The 16,287-nt window shown below is 34.7% G+C and overlaps 1 protein-coding gene across 3 annotated transcripts in view; it reads left to right on the forward strand.

Annotated features, from left to right (window-relative positions):
• RBM26 (RNA binding motif protein 26) overlaps positions 1-16,287 on the forward strand; it is a 49,634-nt gene that overhangs the window by 16,077 nt on the left and 17,270 nt on the right. For 2 of the 3 annotated variants that reach the window (XM_004938609.3, XM_004938610.3), the window contains exons 7-16: positions 1,065-1,304; positions 2,516-2,683; positions 3,025-3,165; positions 4,096-4,207; positions 4,951-5,110; positions 6,538-6,702; positions 9,037-9,168; positions 10,045-10,116; positions 13,023-13,151; positions 15,208-15,282. In XM_004938609.3, coding sequence (XP_004938666.1) covers positions 1,065-1,304; positions 2,516-2,683; positions 3,025-3,165; positions 4,096-4,207; positions 4,951-5,110; positions 6,538-6,702; positions 9,037-9,168; positions 10,045-10,116; positions 13,023-13,151; positions 15,208-15,282 — 1,394 coding nt within the window. The remainder of the gene's footprint in view (positions 1-1,064; positions 1,305-2,515; positions 2,684-3,024; positions 3,166-4,095; positions 4,208-4,950; positions 5,111-6,537; positions 6,703-9,036; positions 9,169-10,044; positions 10,117-13,022; positions 13,152-15,207; positions 15,283-16,287) is intronic. The other variant, XM_004938612.3, reaches the window with a different exon arrangement.

The following is a 16,287-nucleotide window of genomic DNA, read 5'->3' on the forward strand; positions in this document are numbered from 1 at the left end:
ACTTACCTTTTAGACATTTTTTATTAGTGCTTCTATGTTTTCTTTTTATTTATTAGATTTATTTTATATGGATAAAGGATATTGTATTGATTTTTATATAGATACTAGTGAACTTTTACTCAGTTTTCTTGTTTTATCTTTTGTTTAAGCCAAATAGTATACGTGATTGTTTTGGGCATAATTAGAACCTCACCAACGTCATCAATTTTTGATTTTATTCCATCCTGTCTAAGAGATGTTAATTTACTAGAAGACTCAAGAGCTGTAACAACTTAGACTTATGTTAAACTGTATTTTACAGATTAGATATTTCTTAAAATTGAGTACTTTTTTGTGCTTACCTAGGTCTTATGCTGTCTTTTTCCATGTCTTATCAGTGGAAGAGACTGTTGCAGTTTGTGCTGACTTAACTAAGTCCAGCCAGTCAACCTCTTAGCAGAATATGATTTCCCCGTAATATATTTTTCTGAGGCTTTTTTTTCTGCTGTATATCACAAGTCTAAGGTCTAGGTCAGTTTGTATTAAGAACTCTGATTAGAATAATAACATGGTTTTTTAAAAGAAAAATATGCGGCTAAAGTCTCAGGTTTGCAGGTCTAACTCTTGAGAACACCTAGTTGTAAAACTGTAGTTGTTTTGAGGTTTTCTTCTACTGCAAGCTGAGATGCAGAATGTTGTGTAGTCTATAGCTCAGTAGGATTTTGGGAAAGGTTCAGGACGTTCAGATGGATATACCTGTAAAGTAAGATCTGCAAGCATGACTGAAACTTTGTATCTTTAAAAGATCATCTGTACTGCAGCTTGCTATTTCCAGTTTTTTTTTCATGTATGAAGCAAATAGTACTTTGTTGGGAAGTTGTGATATAGCTGTCCTCTAATCTTTACTGGCTAGCTAATTACAGCATGCTTCTCCTCCTGTCCTCAGTTTCACATTTTGCAGTTGTCCCTCTGTGGGATAAATATTTTTCTTTAACTTTTCAATTTCTGTGTTCTGTAACTTTTCCTGAAGCTGTACATAAAGCTCTTCAATGCTAAAAAAATTCTTTTTGTTTTTGATGTTTCAGAAAAGGGTTTCTGTATGAGAGGAGATATGTGCCCTTTTGATCATGGAAGCGATCCAGTAGTGGTAGAAGATGTGAATCTTCCTGGCATTCTGCCTTTTCCAGCACAACCCCCTGTTGTCGAAGGACCACCTCCTCCTGGACTTCCTCCCCCTCCACCAATTCTGAGTCCTCCTCCTGTTAACCTTAGACCTCCAGTACCACCACCAGGCCCCTTACCACCTAGCCTTCCACCTGTAACAGGTAGTTTAGGAAAAAAACAAGCAAACAAAAGCATGCAGTACAAAAAGCTGTTTTAAGAATGTTAGTTATGTTTTTAAAAAACTGTACGATGTTTTCTGTATTATTTTTTATGGCAATTGTTTCAGTGTCAGCTGTACAATTTACCTATGAAGTGTGACTCTTGAATAAGGAGCAATATTTCAGTTGTGTTTAAGTAAAAGCATGGCATGGCATAGCAAAACAACTCCTTGAGTTTACTTGGAGAAGTTGTATAAAAATACATAATGTATAAAAAGAGGAGAAAAGCCTGGAAAAAAACAGCTGCTGGTCATTTTGTTTGTGGCACTAAAATTAATGAGAACTCATGACTACTTTAAGTTTACACTTAAAAACATTGTTTGTCATGAATTTGAAACCTAAAGAAATTATCCTGTGTATTTACTCATTCATTAGAAAATGCTTTGGTTCAAGCACTAAAACTTATTTGAAGACTTGTGTCCTAGCTGTCATTTTTTAAATAGCAGTGTAGTGTTCATATCCCTTACATCGTTTAAAAACTGTGTGATGTGTTAATTTTATGTGCCTATTTCTTTTTTCCTTTTAATTGACTTAAATGTTCCACTTGGTAAAACTACTCAAGAATAATTGGCTTTTTATATTGCTTGTAAGTTTTTTAAACTTGATTTTCAGTTAATGGTATCTTTACTTAAGAACTGAATTTATTTATTTCTGCCTCAGTTACTGTTTTCAGATCTGTTTGGGATGTCCAGATACGTGACTTTGTGTCTTTTTCCAAAATGCTTTTTACCAATAATACATTTGAAGGCCAGCACTGACTGTTTAGCTTTGAAAGTGTCACATTACTCTTTGTAGAAATAAATAAGCTCAATATTATTACGATGATACTAAAAAACTTTTTTCCGTGAGGAAGTTTTATACAACTTTAAAGAACTTCTGCTGATGAAGATGAATACTGGGTTAGGAATGAGATATTGGTTTACAGAAAAAAAATGACTTGGAGATATGTTGAGTATTGAAATGCTTTTGTCTGTCATCTGCGTTAAGAGCCTTCTGCCAGTGAAAATGGTTTCGTAGGAATTATTGGCTTGCTTGTTTGTTTGTTTGTTTTAATAATCTTAAGAACATTTCAGATAAATTTCCATATAAGTTAGTTTGAGCGTAAAGTAAGTCTAGTGGATAATATACTAATACATTGTTTTTCTTTTCCTCAGGACCACCACCTCCTCTTCCCCCTCTGCAGCCTGCTGGCATGGATGCTCCCCCAAATTCAGCAACTAGCTCAGTTCCTACTGTTGTTACAACGGGTATTCATCACCAGCCGCCTCCTGCTCCACCCTCTCTTTTTACAGCAGGTGTAGTACTGAGGCTTTGCCCACAAGGTTTGCTAAATAGAATAACATTGATTCATACTGTAGTGTGTTTAGAGATAATTTCATAGTTTGAGATCATTGTATCATTTTTAGACTGTGACAGTTACTTAACATTTTTTTCTAATTTAGTATAAGACAGAAATGAAAAAAATGCATGTAAAATATGAATCTTGACTATGGAATAATGTTTTCATTGTGGTAACTTGGCATGGTATTTTTTTAAGATAGCTGCTATACAACATACTTTTCCATTTTAACTGTTTCTTGTAATTAGTTGAAATATTATATTTGCAACCTTTTTTTTTTTTAACTGCAATTTATTTTAATTAGACAATTTTTTTTGTTACCAGAAACGTACGACACAGATGGCTACAATCCAGAAGCTCCAAGTATAACAAACACTTCCAGACCTATGTATAGACATAGAGTACATGCTCAAAGACCAAATTTGATAGGACTCACATCAGGTGATATGGATCTACCACCCAGAGGTATGCTCTCAAAGCTATACTTAGGTTAGTTAGATTTCTTACATTAATGTAAATTGAAGAACTTTTCAGATAATCTAATACTGAAAAATGGTTCATTTTTAAATATCTTCTGTAGGTAAGAGAAGTTTAATTAAACAGGGAATTTTGCTTATTCTTAGTTTGTGTGTTTTCTGGCAGATAAAATGTACATCTGTAGGATATTTTAGTAATAGATTTCACTTGGGCATAATAACTGATCTCTTTCTACATCTTTTATATAGAAAATGTTTTTGTAATCTTTTTTTTTTCTATTTTTTTTGCTGTGGGGAGGAGGCAGTCAATTTTTATCTGGTAGCAGGCAGTTAAACATCAGTTATCTTAAACTCATAGTTCCTATGACCCTGAGAAAGTACCAGCATACAAAATGAGAAAGAAAGATAAGTCAAAACAGTTGTTTTGAATGTGGGTTTAATTATATCAATATATATTTGTATTTAATCTTAGGTTTTTATTGATATACTTTCAGTAAGGATCCCTGCCCTGTATGATTCCTGTTCATCAGAAAGAGCCACTTCCTTCCCCCCTTACTCCATGGTCTTGTTCCTAGTTGACAGGATTCTGGAGTATCCTACATTTCCTATCAAAAACACTTCTGTGTGTGCCATTTAATAGAAGAATGGAGGTGTTAGCAAAAATGGTGCAAACCTCAGGATACTGTATTCACATTGTGAATGGAGGCAGATGCCTTCTGTCACCCTTCTTTTGTTTTCTTTTTGTATGATGTTCATGTGACAAAGTGAAAGCTATTAGATGTTCTTAGCATCTGCTGATAGTTAAGATTAAGAAGGTTAGTCTGCAGCCAAGATTTGATGCAATTTTTGAATAAGGATCAGTTGTGTTTTTTCAATGTGAACAGAAAATATAAAAATTGACGTTCTTATCTGTTTACAGAAAAACCTCCTAATAAAAGCAGTATGAGAATAGTGGTAGATGCTGAATCCAGGAAAAGAACAATTGGTGCAGGAGATGGTGGAGTTCCTACAAAGAAGACTTGGTTTGACAAGTGAGTGGTCTTTAACACAAGGTTGGCTTAATAGTTGCAGTTCAGTGGAGATCTTTTCTGCACTCTGAAATGTATATAAATTACGTAAATAGCAAGCAAGTTAAAGTGTGACTAAGCTGACTGTATTAAAATCATACTATAGAGAGGACTGTAATTGGCTGTCATCTCAGACCCTTCAGCTCTGAAAGCTGAAATGATACAAGATACAGAGCCTTGCAGTATGATACTAGAGATGTCTGGATTTAGTTTTTAATTTTATCATTGTCATTGATTGAGTTGCCAGGTATGTTACTGACATAAAATGTGGAATGTGGTGCTCGGTGTCCAGATATACCTGGGATAGAATGTTGGAAGGGATTTTAAGACATTGCTATGATGGAGGAGAGCCTAGAAATATTAGGAATTTGTGATGATGAAGAGATTCAGGGGGAATGACTGAGAAGCACCAGCATTTGGAGAGAGTTACTGTGGCATAGTTAGGAGTTACTGACTCAATCAAAATATCATGAATTATCTTAGAGATTTTTGTGTGAGGTATGGTGAGAGTATGAGTGAGCAAAAATGCAGGTATAGAGGCCTGTGTACTGTATCCTTCTATGCTTTTCTAAAATTGTATGGGACTTAATTTTATTCATCTGCCAAACTGTCTGCGTGATACACGCAATCCAGTGTAAGCATATAGAATTTTACATTGTATTTGGTAGCTTACTGTGAATTTCTGGCTTGTTTCTTATTTGTTTCAGGCAAAATTTTAACAGAACAAATAGTCCAGGTTTCCAGAAGAAGGTACAGTTTGGAAATGAAAACACAAAACTTGAATTGAGGAAAGTTCCTCCAGAACTTAACAATATCAGCAAACTTAATGATCACTTCAGTAAATTCGGAAATTTGGTCAACTTGCAGGTAGGAGTCAACAAAGAGAAGACAAATATGCTTTGGCTTAATGCTGGCAGTAATTACTAAGAGGAGGATGCCAAGTGCTTTGAAACTGATTTCCTGAAACTGCTCTTTTTATTTTTCCTAACTTGTTTCTTAAATGTAATCTCCCTGTTTTAATGAAATTGTCATTCATGAAGTAGAAGTGAAATGTTCTAGTTCTTATTTAGGTTTGAACAAGGTTTAGTTTTCTCCTCACAGATAAGACTTCTAATATCATTTATGTAAAACGTGTACATTTTTGGGGATGTTTTTTCCTTCTTCCTTTCCAGTATGGATGTAGTGTAAACTTTTTATTTTTTGAGGTAGATTTTAATTATAGGGAACCTGCATTTCTCATCCAAAAAACAATCCCTGTGTTACAATTGCTTTCTAGTCTCATAATTGTGGGGTTTTATCCCTGATGGTTATTTTCTAATGTATCTGAGTGACTCACATTTTATTTGTTTCTTTTTTTTAAACAGACATTTATTAACATAAATAAGCAAAAAACCAGAGAAAGATACAGAGGAGATGCAAAGAACTAAGGTTTAACTTTGATGTTGCATATTGTAGGCTGTGTGTAATGTCAGTACTTCATACCTAATCTCTGAACTCCTCAGCCTGATCTTTCATGTTTCTTTATCAATAAGAAGTTTTCAGACTCTAGTGCTTTCATATACTCTTCCCTGCTTGCAATGAAAGATTGAATGAAGAGCTGTAATACGATATTTTTGTGTACGCTGATACAATAGAGATTGAACTTCCTGTGCCCATCTGAACATGTAGGGAACTGAAATCTCTCTTAATTGCTCTTAAACTATTGAATGGCTTCAGTACAAAAAACAAATATTTATCTGCGAATGTGTGTGTATTAGCAAGTAGTACGGTTCCATAAGGAAAGGAATGAGGGGAAGAAGGGAGGGAAAGAGGATGTGAAAAAGAGGATGTGGAGGGACAGAGATTGCAAGCTGTGCTCATCTTCCAGAAGATGAAACTTTGTTCTTTGAAGGTATCTGAGATAATATGTTCGTATCCAAAGGAGGAAAACTCACTTCGTTTAGCTCTGATACTAACTATGACACTGTGTTTGTTCACGTCAATTATCTTGATTCCAGTGATTCTTCCTCATCTTTCAAACAGCTACACATATTTGCATTTAGAAATTCTGTTTGACTGCAGAGATTTGTTACTTAAATGTATTAAACTTTTATTAGTGTAATCTGAAGGTTTCTTCCTGACACCAGATTTTTCAAACAAAATCATGAACGGGAAATGCTCATCTGCTGACCCATATTGGGTTTAAATTGTAAACTTCTCTGGAGTCTCTGGAACTATGGATTTTGAAGTAATTGTGACACAAACAAAAATCTGCATGCTGTAACTTTTTTTTGTTGTTCTGTTTTACCTCTTAGGTTGCTTATCAAGGTGATCCAGAAGGTGCTCTTATTCAGTTTGCCACACATGAGGAAGCCAAGAAAGCTATATCGAGTACAGAAGCAGTATTAAATAATCGTTTTATCAAAGTTTACTGGCATCGAGAGGGAAGTGCACCACAAATCCAAACTACTGCGCAGAAGGTAGAGGATCTAAGTCTGTTCTGTCTAGAATTTTATCTAAAATAATTACTTCTAAACATTATTTTAAAATTTTGTTTGTAGAAAGAGTAAGACAAATACTTTTAACACATGGAATATTTGATGTCATTCATTCCCAAAATCCCTCTTTAATTGTTTCTTTGAATTCAGATAGAACGTTCAGGAGTATGACAGGAAGGTACTGAAAGAAAACCGTTGTCTGACTTAAGGAGAATACAGCTATGGTGTTATCTTATGTAGATGAGTCTTGATGTCTGAATAACATCTTTTTTACTTTAACTAATGTAGGCTTTTCTTTACTTTTTCTTCTGGTGAGTCTAAGATGGTAAGGTGGTAAAAGTTAGATTTATTTTCTTGGAAGACAGTCTTTTTTTTTTCCAAAAGATGCTGCTCTTTCTAGTCTGCTTTCCTTTCCTCTTCAACTTGCATACAGCTGTAGAAGGTAGCAGTGGAGTTGGTTTTACCCAAGTATGTCTATATTTTTAAATATGTATCTACACATCCTATATATATGTAGAGAGGGAGAGGAAATGCTTTCACAGTGGAATTTGCAACATTAGCTTAATTTTGTGGGAACAGATAGGGACATTTTGCATTTTTGGACTGAGATCCTACCTTAAATGTATTTGCTGTCAGTGTGGAACAGTATGTTCTATACTTAGAAAACATGACACAGCCTTTGTAGAAGAAATATTGATGTTGTATACAATTATTTAATAAACAGGTGACTTACTATAGGATTCTTTTCAACTGCTGCTCCAGATTTTTAATTCATTCCTTTTTCTTGATGGCATATGTCATCATCATCCAGTTTTCCAGAGCAATCCTGCTATAGGGCATTTTACGTAAGTTTCTTCTGTCCTCTTGTTTTGTAACAAATGTACTGCGTGCTAAAACTACTTTTATGAGGTGAAGACCCACCTCACTATCTCCCCAGTGGCATCCTTTAGGTTTGAGTTTGGGTTCTCATTTATAAATATCTTTGTTACTTTATCTGAAGCTGTGTAACTAAAAATGATTATTTTCTAAGCTTTCCTTACATACCATCAGCCAGAAGAGGGCAGTGCAGTACATCATTTATGTGAGTACAGACGAGCTCTCTCGTTTGCTGATAATGTCATCCAACTTAAAATGTTAAGTGTATTGAAAACCAAATATTTGGTTTGTTACGTGAAATAAAATATTTGTAACATTTTTTGCAAAATCACAAATACACAGCTGTAAATATTGTTAGGATTTTTTAGTCAAGTCACTAGTTTCCCTGCACACCACCTTTGACATGTAAACCTTGGTGGTTTGACAGAGTTCCTCCGGATGTCTGGTCACGTAGTGTGTCAAGAAACTACAACCCAAAGTCTAGTGTGGGAGATGGAGGCATGTGGTCAGTGACAAAAAATGTGGAAGCAGGAAATTAAAAATTTTAAATGTAGGACTTTTATATTCTTGTACACCAAAATACAAAAAATATCAAACTGTTGAATGAATAAATAGATATTTTTTTTAATTTGTAAGCTTTTTTAGGGGGATGAACGTTAACTTCTCTTTTTATTTAAATTATTATTTGATATTATAGCTACAGTTAGTACAGGTTCTCTTTTCTTAAAGTACTTCAGGTATAGCTGACTTTGCCCTGGAGTGGAGGAATAGATTAGGAGACCTCTGGATGATTTTTTCTGGTTCTGTTTTTTTTTCTGTAAATAGGATGGGAAGCTTGGTCAGGAGCATCAGGGTTTTTTTTTTGTTTGTTTGTTTTTGCTTTTTTTTTGTCTGAAGTATTTAACTAATATTTTTGTGAAATTAAAAGACTTTAGCTTTCAGGGTATAGCCATGGTATGTTCAAAGATCAACTGCTCTGTTCTATTTCCTCAGTCCCACTAGTCTTCTGGTCATCCTTTTAGAAGGTAAAGAATGATGTATCAGTGTCAAAAGTGAAAATCTTTTTGATACAGGTTTGTGTTTTGCCTTTCTATAGGTGGCTGATAAAATAGATTTGAGAAGAGAATCACATAGGCCACTTTTTATTCAATTCTAACATAGACCTTAAGATAGTCTAAGTAGATGCAATTAATGGAAACGCTATTGTGAGCTGCACGTGCCTAGTAAAAGTTTACAGCTGCGTGCACTGTAGTCAGTACAACATCCCAGATGTCCTGTTGTGTTCCTATTTGCTCTCAGGTGGAAAGCTATCGACTGGTAGGAAAAAATGTAAATCTAAATGCTGTTGCAGGAATTTTGTGTATTTGTTGGTCTGCGTATGTAGTAGTCTTTTGTTACTAATATTACAATGTGCTCTTTTTGGGATGGGGGGTGTTACAGGTAATACAACCCTTAGTTCAACAACCGAGTCTACCAGTAGTGAAACAGTCAGTCAAGGAGCGACTAGGTCCAGTACCTGCAAGTAATATTGAACCTACAGAAGCACAGAGTGCCAATACAGAAGTCACTCAGGTATGTAAGATCCATTAAAAAAAAACAGGCACACACATTTCTATAATAGGTTCATAGTGTATAAATATATGCCAGTAAGTCTGTCAGTGGAAGTTACTCATACAGTGTAAATAGGCATTGAATGCTTATAAGTGCATATAATTTGATGGAGCGATGTTCCTGTATCTCAGTTTTCCTTAAGTGCACTGATATTTGGCTTTCTTAACCAAGTTACATTAAAAAATTAAGTACCATGGTTTAAAAAAACAAGACTGAAAATGTTTTATTAATACTGTGTAGTTTTCAGGTTTCAAACTGAAGTTAATCTCTATCTTAAGAACTTAAAAGCTATCCTTTAATTTCTTATCTGTTAAACTAAACCCATGAGACAGACGGTCATCTGAAAGTATTTTCAGTATCTGTACATCACCCTTAAGGATGAGGAAAGCTGTAGTATCAATACGAATCATGGCAGAATCTGTTATGTTACTCACATATGAAATAGCTTTTAAATTTTCATGGAAGTATCATAAATAACACTATGACACTACTTCAGTTTTCCTTCTGAAAAGGAAGAATACTGTACTTTTTCTTTTCAGAAGGTTTGAATTTGTGAATTTAAATTCAAACTCCAATTTCCTGCAAATGATGCCTGCAAGTAGCAGCTTATAAAAACACAGAAACTGAAATGTGTTTAGAAGGGCACCTGTAGGCAGTACTCTGTTATCAAATTCATTGTCCAACAGCTTTGGTATTATTTTGTTGTTGTTCAGAAGTCTTACTTTTATAGAGTAAACCTGTTTTTCCTAAATTCCTAACATTCAAAATCATACAGGAAACCATAAATTATTGTATTCATAAACATATTTGAAGGATAACTTTATGTTGTTTTCTTAGAATGTGACTAAATTATCTGTGAAGGATAGACTGGGTTTTGTCTCAAAGCCAGTTACTCCTGCAACTGAAAAGGTAAGAGAATATATTGTATTGCCTTCCTCTTGCATTCAATTCCAAAATAATTATTTCTATAATGAAACCCTTTGTGTTAATATACAATTTATTTCAGAAGTGTGAATAAAGTCATCTATTAAAGGTTAGTTTTATGGAATATAATATACAGAATCTCAGATTAACTGAGGGTAAGTAAACATACTAGGACAGAAGCTGTATTTTTTTGTTTTGATATGGTAGATCCATTTTTTCAGTCACAAAAATGATTAGAAATGCTTCAGGATCCTGAAGTGTTAGACAAATGCAGAAATGCATTTCAAAAAACAAGTAAATTTTGCTATTTTCTTGAAAATGCAAAACATAAGCAAAAAAACGACTGAACTTTTGGACTTGTGTGTTCCCTAAAGGCTGATGCTGTAAACATTTACTGTCTTACTTGATCTTACCATTTGCAGTACTTGTAAAAATTAATCAGTGCAGAAAGGACAAAGAGAGGTAAGGTGCAAGAGGTACATCTGAACTGTAGTTATGAGTTATATATTTTGCCCAGTGGTAGCAATTTTCAGAACAATTATTGAAGTTGCTGGAGTTTGCTACTGTTGTAGTAGAGTTAATAATGCTGGTTTCCAGGCCTATTTAGCACCTTAGGGCATGGGCTTCCCCATTATTGATAATGTTCATTTGAGACAGCATTTGGAGGCAGCGAGTTTTACCCAGTAACGAGATTCCTGTGCCTAGTTATGTATCTTTTCTATTCTGAATTGGCTTGACCTGCAGTGAGTGAAGCATCCACTGCATTTTTCCCCTCTTCTAGTTCATCTGTTAATGCTGATAGTAAGTTTAACTACAAAGATACAATGTTGTGTTTTGCACTCAAATGTAACAACAGTTAATGTTTAGTTTTAAATACCAGTGTCTTTTCAGTTTGTGTCAAGCCAAGTTAAGCATTTCATCTAAACATACTTTGCTTCTTGGCTGTATTCTGTTGCATTCTTCTTGACCTAAATTCATTGCAAAGAACAACACTTTACACAGACGCTATATACCTACTTTAGAACTTGGAATTTTATTTCAGTTTGAGTGGAGTACTTTCTTTCCTCTTCTAAGAGTTAAGTTATCCTAAAATACCTTTCTACAAAGAGTAGATTCATGCTACAAAAGGCTTTTCCACTGTATCTTACGGTCCAAACTCTTTTCGGTTAGCTGCTGGATTGATTGTGAAGCAGCAGTTTCCTTTGCATTTTCAGTGGAGTTCTGAAACTTGTTTTGACTTTGTTTTACCTACTACTTCCCTTCTGCAAGAGAATGCCTTGCTGAGGTTACTCTTAACAGTGCTCTGTGACCATTAGAAATTGACAGCTGTCTGAAATGTAGACATGTGCTAGGTGCTTTTTCTGCTTCTGACTGAATGCAGGAAATTACAACAACTCCACAATAAGAAAGTAGATATCTTTGCTTCTCAAGGAGGGAAGGAAAGGAGGGAGGTGCGATGGAACAGCCGTTGTGAAGCCTTTTCAAATCTGAATAAGGATTTGCTATTCATGAGCGTAGGAAGAGATTCACAGTGTTCTCCCTTCTGAGTCACATTAGAAGATGTAAGATGTTAATGTGTTGCTTCTTGCTCTTCTTTATTAGTTGATGCAGGTACATCTGCTGTAGCATCTCTTCTTAGTTTTGGAGATGACTAAATGTGGTTCATTCTGCCATGAAGAGAGTTCAGGGCAAAAGGAATGTGTCCCTGTTTTGTTCTTTACTTGGTCTACTCTTTTTAATGTGACCTGTCTTAAAGCTATTTTGTAAGGGGAACAATGTGGTTGGGGTGTGCATATGTTGATGTGCTTTAATAAGTTTAAAAACAATTTCATCTCTCTTTTGATTGCCTGCTTAGATCATTTTATATCAGCTTTTGTAATATATAACATGCTTTGATTATTTTTTTTTTCTTTTTCTTTCTGCACTATCTACTCTGGAAGATTCTTACTTGTGGGGAAGAAATAGTGTTAATAGCACAATTACGTGAAAATCTTTTATGTGAAGCATCCTTGTTATTCTCCTGATCTCTTGATCTTTTCTGCCTTTCTAACGTTGTCTGTCCTTTTTGTTTCTTCTGTCCTTGGGCATGGTATCTGTTGTATGGATTGCATGGTGACCAATAGACTCTGCATGCGTCTTTTAATTTTCCTCATGTATAAGATATTTTTAATTCCTGAAAATGTTGTGACTTGCTATCAAGGCAGACAAGACTATGCTGTTATCATCTCCAACTCTTAATCATGGATTTTTTTAATATCAACCAATGGCCAAAATGTATTTTAGGAATTGTTTTAAGAAATAGAACATTCCCAGTCCCCAGGTACTGTAGAGAAGTAAATAGTTAATGCTAGAGAGGTTGTAAAGCAGACAGCTGTGCTCTCAGTGAGTCATGGAGAAATATCCATATGTCATACAGGAATAAGTAAGGCATAGGACTTTCTTCTTTGCTGTACAATCTGCTTTGGACCTTAGTTTCTACAGTTGTTGAACTTTGCCAAGAGAATTCATGCAGCTATATAAAATTGTATTTTGAACTTAAAAATAATAGAAAGAGAAAAAATCATTTATTCTTGAGCAAATCTTGATCTCCTGCTTCCTTAATTATGCTCAAGTACATACAACTTTATACATTTTTAAACATTAAAGTAAACATGAAATCTCATTGGAAAAAAATTATAAACTGATATTCAGAATTTTTATATATTTGATGTGTCTTCAAAAGTTGTTTAACTTCAGCAACTCCAAATAAAATTATTTCACCAAATTTTTATATTCCATACCATCAAAACAGACAAAAGAAAATACACTTACATATTTCTATACAGTCATGTATTTTTTTTTAATTGAAATTCACTGGCAAAAAAAAAAAATAAAATGATTTCCTTCTGTAGGTTTTATCCACTTCTACTGGCTTGACAAAAACTGTGTACAACCCTGCTGCTTTGAAGGCAGCACAGAAATCTTTGCCTGTTGTTTCCACTTCCGTGCTAGACTCTAATGAAGCACAGAAGAAAAAACAGGTAAATTAAATATACTTCTTTATAAAATGGACCTAGATTGGGAACTTGTGACCACTAGAGATAGTCCACTATATATATATATATTCATCTTGAGCACAGACAATGTTAGTTGCAAGATAAAATTTACTATAATGGTTTCTTTCCAGAGGTCAAGAAAATTCATTATTGTTTTATTACTTTTTCAGTGCATGTTCAGGCAGTACAAGCAGATTTAAAACTGTAGTAGTTTATAATGTGGAACGCTTTTTCCCAGAAACAGAATCTGAGGCATGAATTGTCTGTTGTGAGAGAGAGGCAGTATAGTATAGATATAGTATAGTCAATATTCTCTCTTAAGCCTTTCTGGAACTGACCTTTATTCTCATTGAACAGGCCATTTTATTCTCATTAAGCAGGCCATTTGTTCTTTTTACATTTTTGTACTTTTAGTGATCACAATTGTGTATTCACCTGAAAACTGAGAACTATGTGACTTTGCATTTTATTGTCCAAATTATAGTTCTCCTGCATCTGTTTTTAATTCTGCATGATATTGAAGAGAAAGTGCAACAAAAATGCCTTAAAGTTGGTCTTAAGTGGATCACTCTAATTGTAGTTTAGCTTGCTTTGGATTTTCAGAGCCCAGTAAAGCTCCTATTCTGGCTTTATTCTTACACATTATTAAAACCACATATAGGACAGTATTTATCTGACTGGCTTTAAATTGCATATTAAGAATTAAATATGAGGGTATATTCAGATATAAGCCTAATGTTTATTATAATTTAAAGTAGTGGTTTGTTGCTGCATGTCAGTTGTGACATTAGTCCAGACTTTAAATAAATTAATTCTGATTTGAGGATTTCATTTCATACTTGTCCCCCAAAACATGTTTTTCGGAATCAGAGCCTTTGGTTTTCAAGATAAGAAACTGAGTGCTTGTTAAATGGCAAAAAACACCAAACAAAAAAACACTTGGAATGAAATCACTGACTTAACATAACACCTGTAGTTTGTTGTTTTTTTTTTTTTTCTAAGAGAAAACGTTGAAGACATGCCAAATTATTGGTTCTTCTTGTTCCCTGTCTTCAGAAATTTCCATTATAATATACTAGCACTTGTGGAAAAACATGATTTTGTGGGACTCATTCCCTTCTTTCTTTCTTTCTGTCTCCCTACTTTTTCTGAACATTCCTCCCCTTGTCTTTCCTTTTCTTGCAGAAAAATGATTGCACACTATATTGCAAAACTAACATTTCATGCAGCAGAATTTGTTGGTATTTGAGAGTACACATACAGACCTTGTTACTATTTCTTTTTTGTGGCTGTTGTGCACTTAAACTTTGTATATGGTAATCCACTTGCAATTTGATAGTAGTTGACTGGTGATCTAGAAGTGCAAATTCATCTTCTGCCACTCCTCTTTTATCTTATTTAATATGTTGGTATCAAAGCTCTTTACAGTTTCCTGCTACTGTCCTTGTACCTAAGATGTTTTACGTTCTATATCCAAGAGCAAGAAGCAGTTGCTTTCTCTCAAGAAGCATTAGTTAAGACCTGAACACAGCAGCTGTGGCAATCTCCTACTTTTCCTTCTGAGTGCAGTATGTCACAAATTAATCAGGTTCAATTCATTTTGATTTGCTCATTGCATCATCACGATTCTGTTTTTAACTGATGCAAAGGAGATGGTTTTCAGAGGGTAACTTTTTTTTTTTTTTGTCTGGAACTGTACTGAAGAGTTTGTTTGATTTATTGGCTAGATTGACAGTTTCTTTCAAGATACCATTCTTGCAAATTTGAATTCTTGCATGTTGTACATCTTGTGGTAGTATATTATTTTACCTTTCAAGTTACATTGTATATAGGTATGCAAATAAAGATCATTAGATTCTTCACTTATTTGGTGACACTTTATTTTCCAAGATAGAATTTGAAATATTCCCTTTAGGGTTGAGTTTGTTACTGTTTTTTTTCCTGTTATTGTAAGTTACTACGTTACAGTTGTGAGATAATATATTTTCTTCTGAAATTGTTTTGCAAAATCCAGAAACTTTATATTTTTTAATGTTTTTAGGAAGCACTGCGACTTCAACAAGATGTGAGAAAAAAGAAGCAAGAAATCTTAGAGAAGCACATTGAAACACAGAAGGTAAAGTGTTAGCATTAGTGAAGGTCGGCAGTTCAGTTGTAAAATTTATTCTCTTGAAAGTAATTCAGAATTAGCCACAAAACTGACATATATGTAGATTGCTCCAAAAGGAGTGCCTTCTAATTATTTCCTTCCTACAACTGATACAAAGAGCACAGCGACACAATTTGATAGAACAGATTCTCAACTACAAAACGCTACTTTTCCACACAGTCACCTCTCTTAACTATGCATTCTTGTCAGGCATGAACTGCCTATGTGCTGTGCTCTTAAAAAATCTGTACCGGTGGAGGTGACTCACTGCTTCACAGCTGCTATAACTACATCATTGCTGAAATGCACCCACTTCACTGCACTCGCAATCCCCTGTTTGGTCTCCATAAATGTTCAGCAAGCGTCAATGAATGTTAGTGGGTGCCATTTTTTCTGCATGTAAGAATTCAGTTACACACCTTTGCTTCATCTGCTCTCCCTTATTAGATGCCATTTTGTTAGACTGCCCGTCTGCTGCTATTTGTTATACAGCAACAACATGTGACAGACTACTGGTGGGAAGGTTCAACCTCTACTGCTATACCATCAGCATTGACTCTGATGTCATAGGCCAACATAATAAAATAGGAGACCCCAATGTTCATTAGCAAATCCATTAATCAAAGATTAAATATCTGGATATAAAATGTTAAACGCCTTCTTTACTGAGTTTTGCAGATCATAGCATTGCTAGCAGGTTGAGGGACATTATCTTCCCCCTCTACTCTGCACTGGTGGGGGCACATCTGGAATACTGTGTCCAGTTCTGAGCTTCTCAGTTCAAAAAGATAGGGACATCTAGAAAGAGTTCAGAGGAGGTCCACAAATAGAAACAAGGGCCTGGAAATCTGCTGTATTAGGAAAGGCATGGAGACCTAGGTCTGTTCAATCTGGAGAGGACATGGAGGTGGTCTCATTGATGTTTATACATATCTTAAGTGTGGGCATTAAATGGTTGTGGCCAGGCTCTTT

Source organism: Gallus gallus, chromosome 1, assembly GCF_016699485.2.
Source record: "Gallus gallus isolate bGalGal1 chromosome 1, bGalGal1.mat.broiler.GRCg7b, whole genome shotgun sequence".
Lineage (NCBI taxonomy): Eukaryota > Metazoa > Chordata > Aves > Galliformes > Phasianidae > Gallus > Gallus gallus.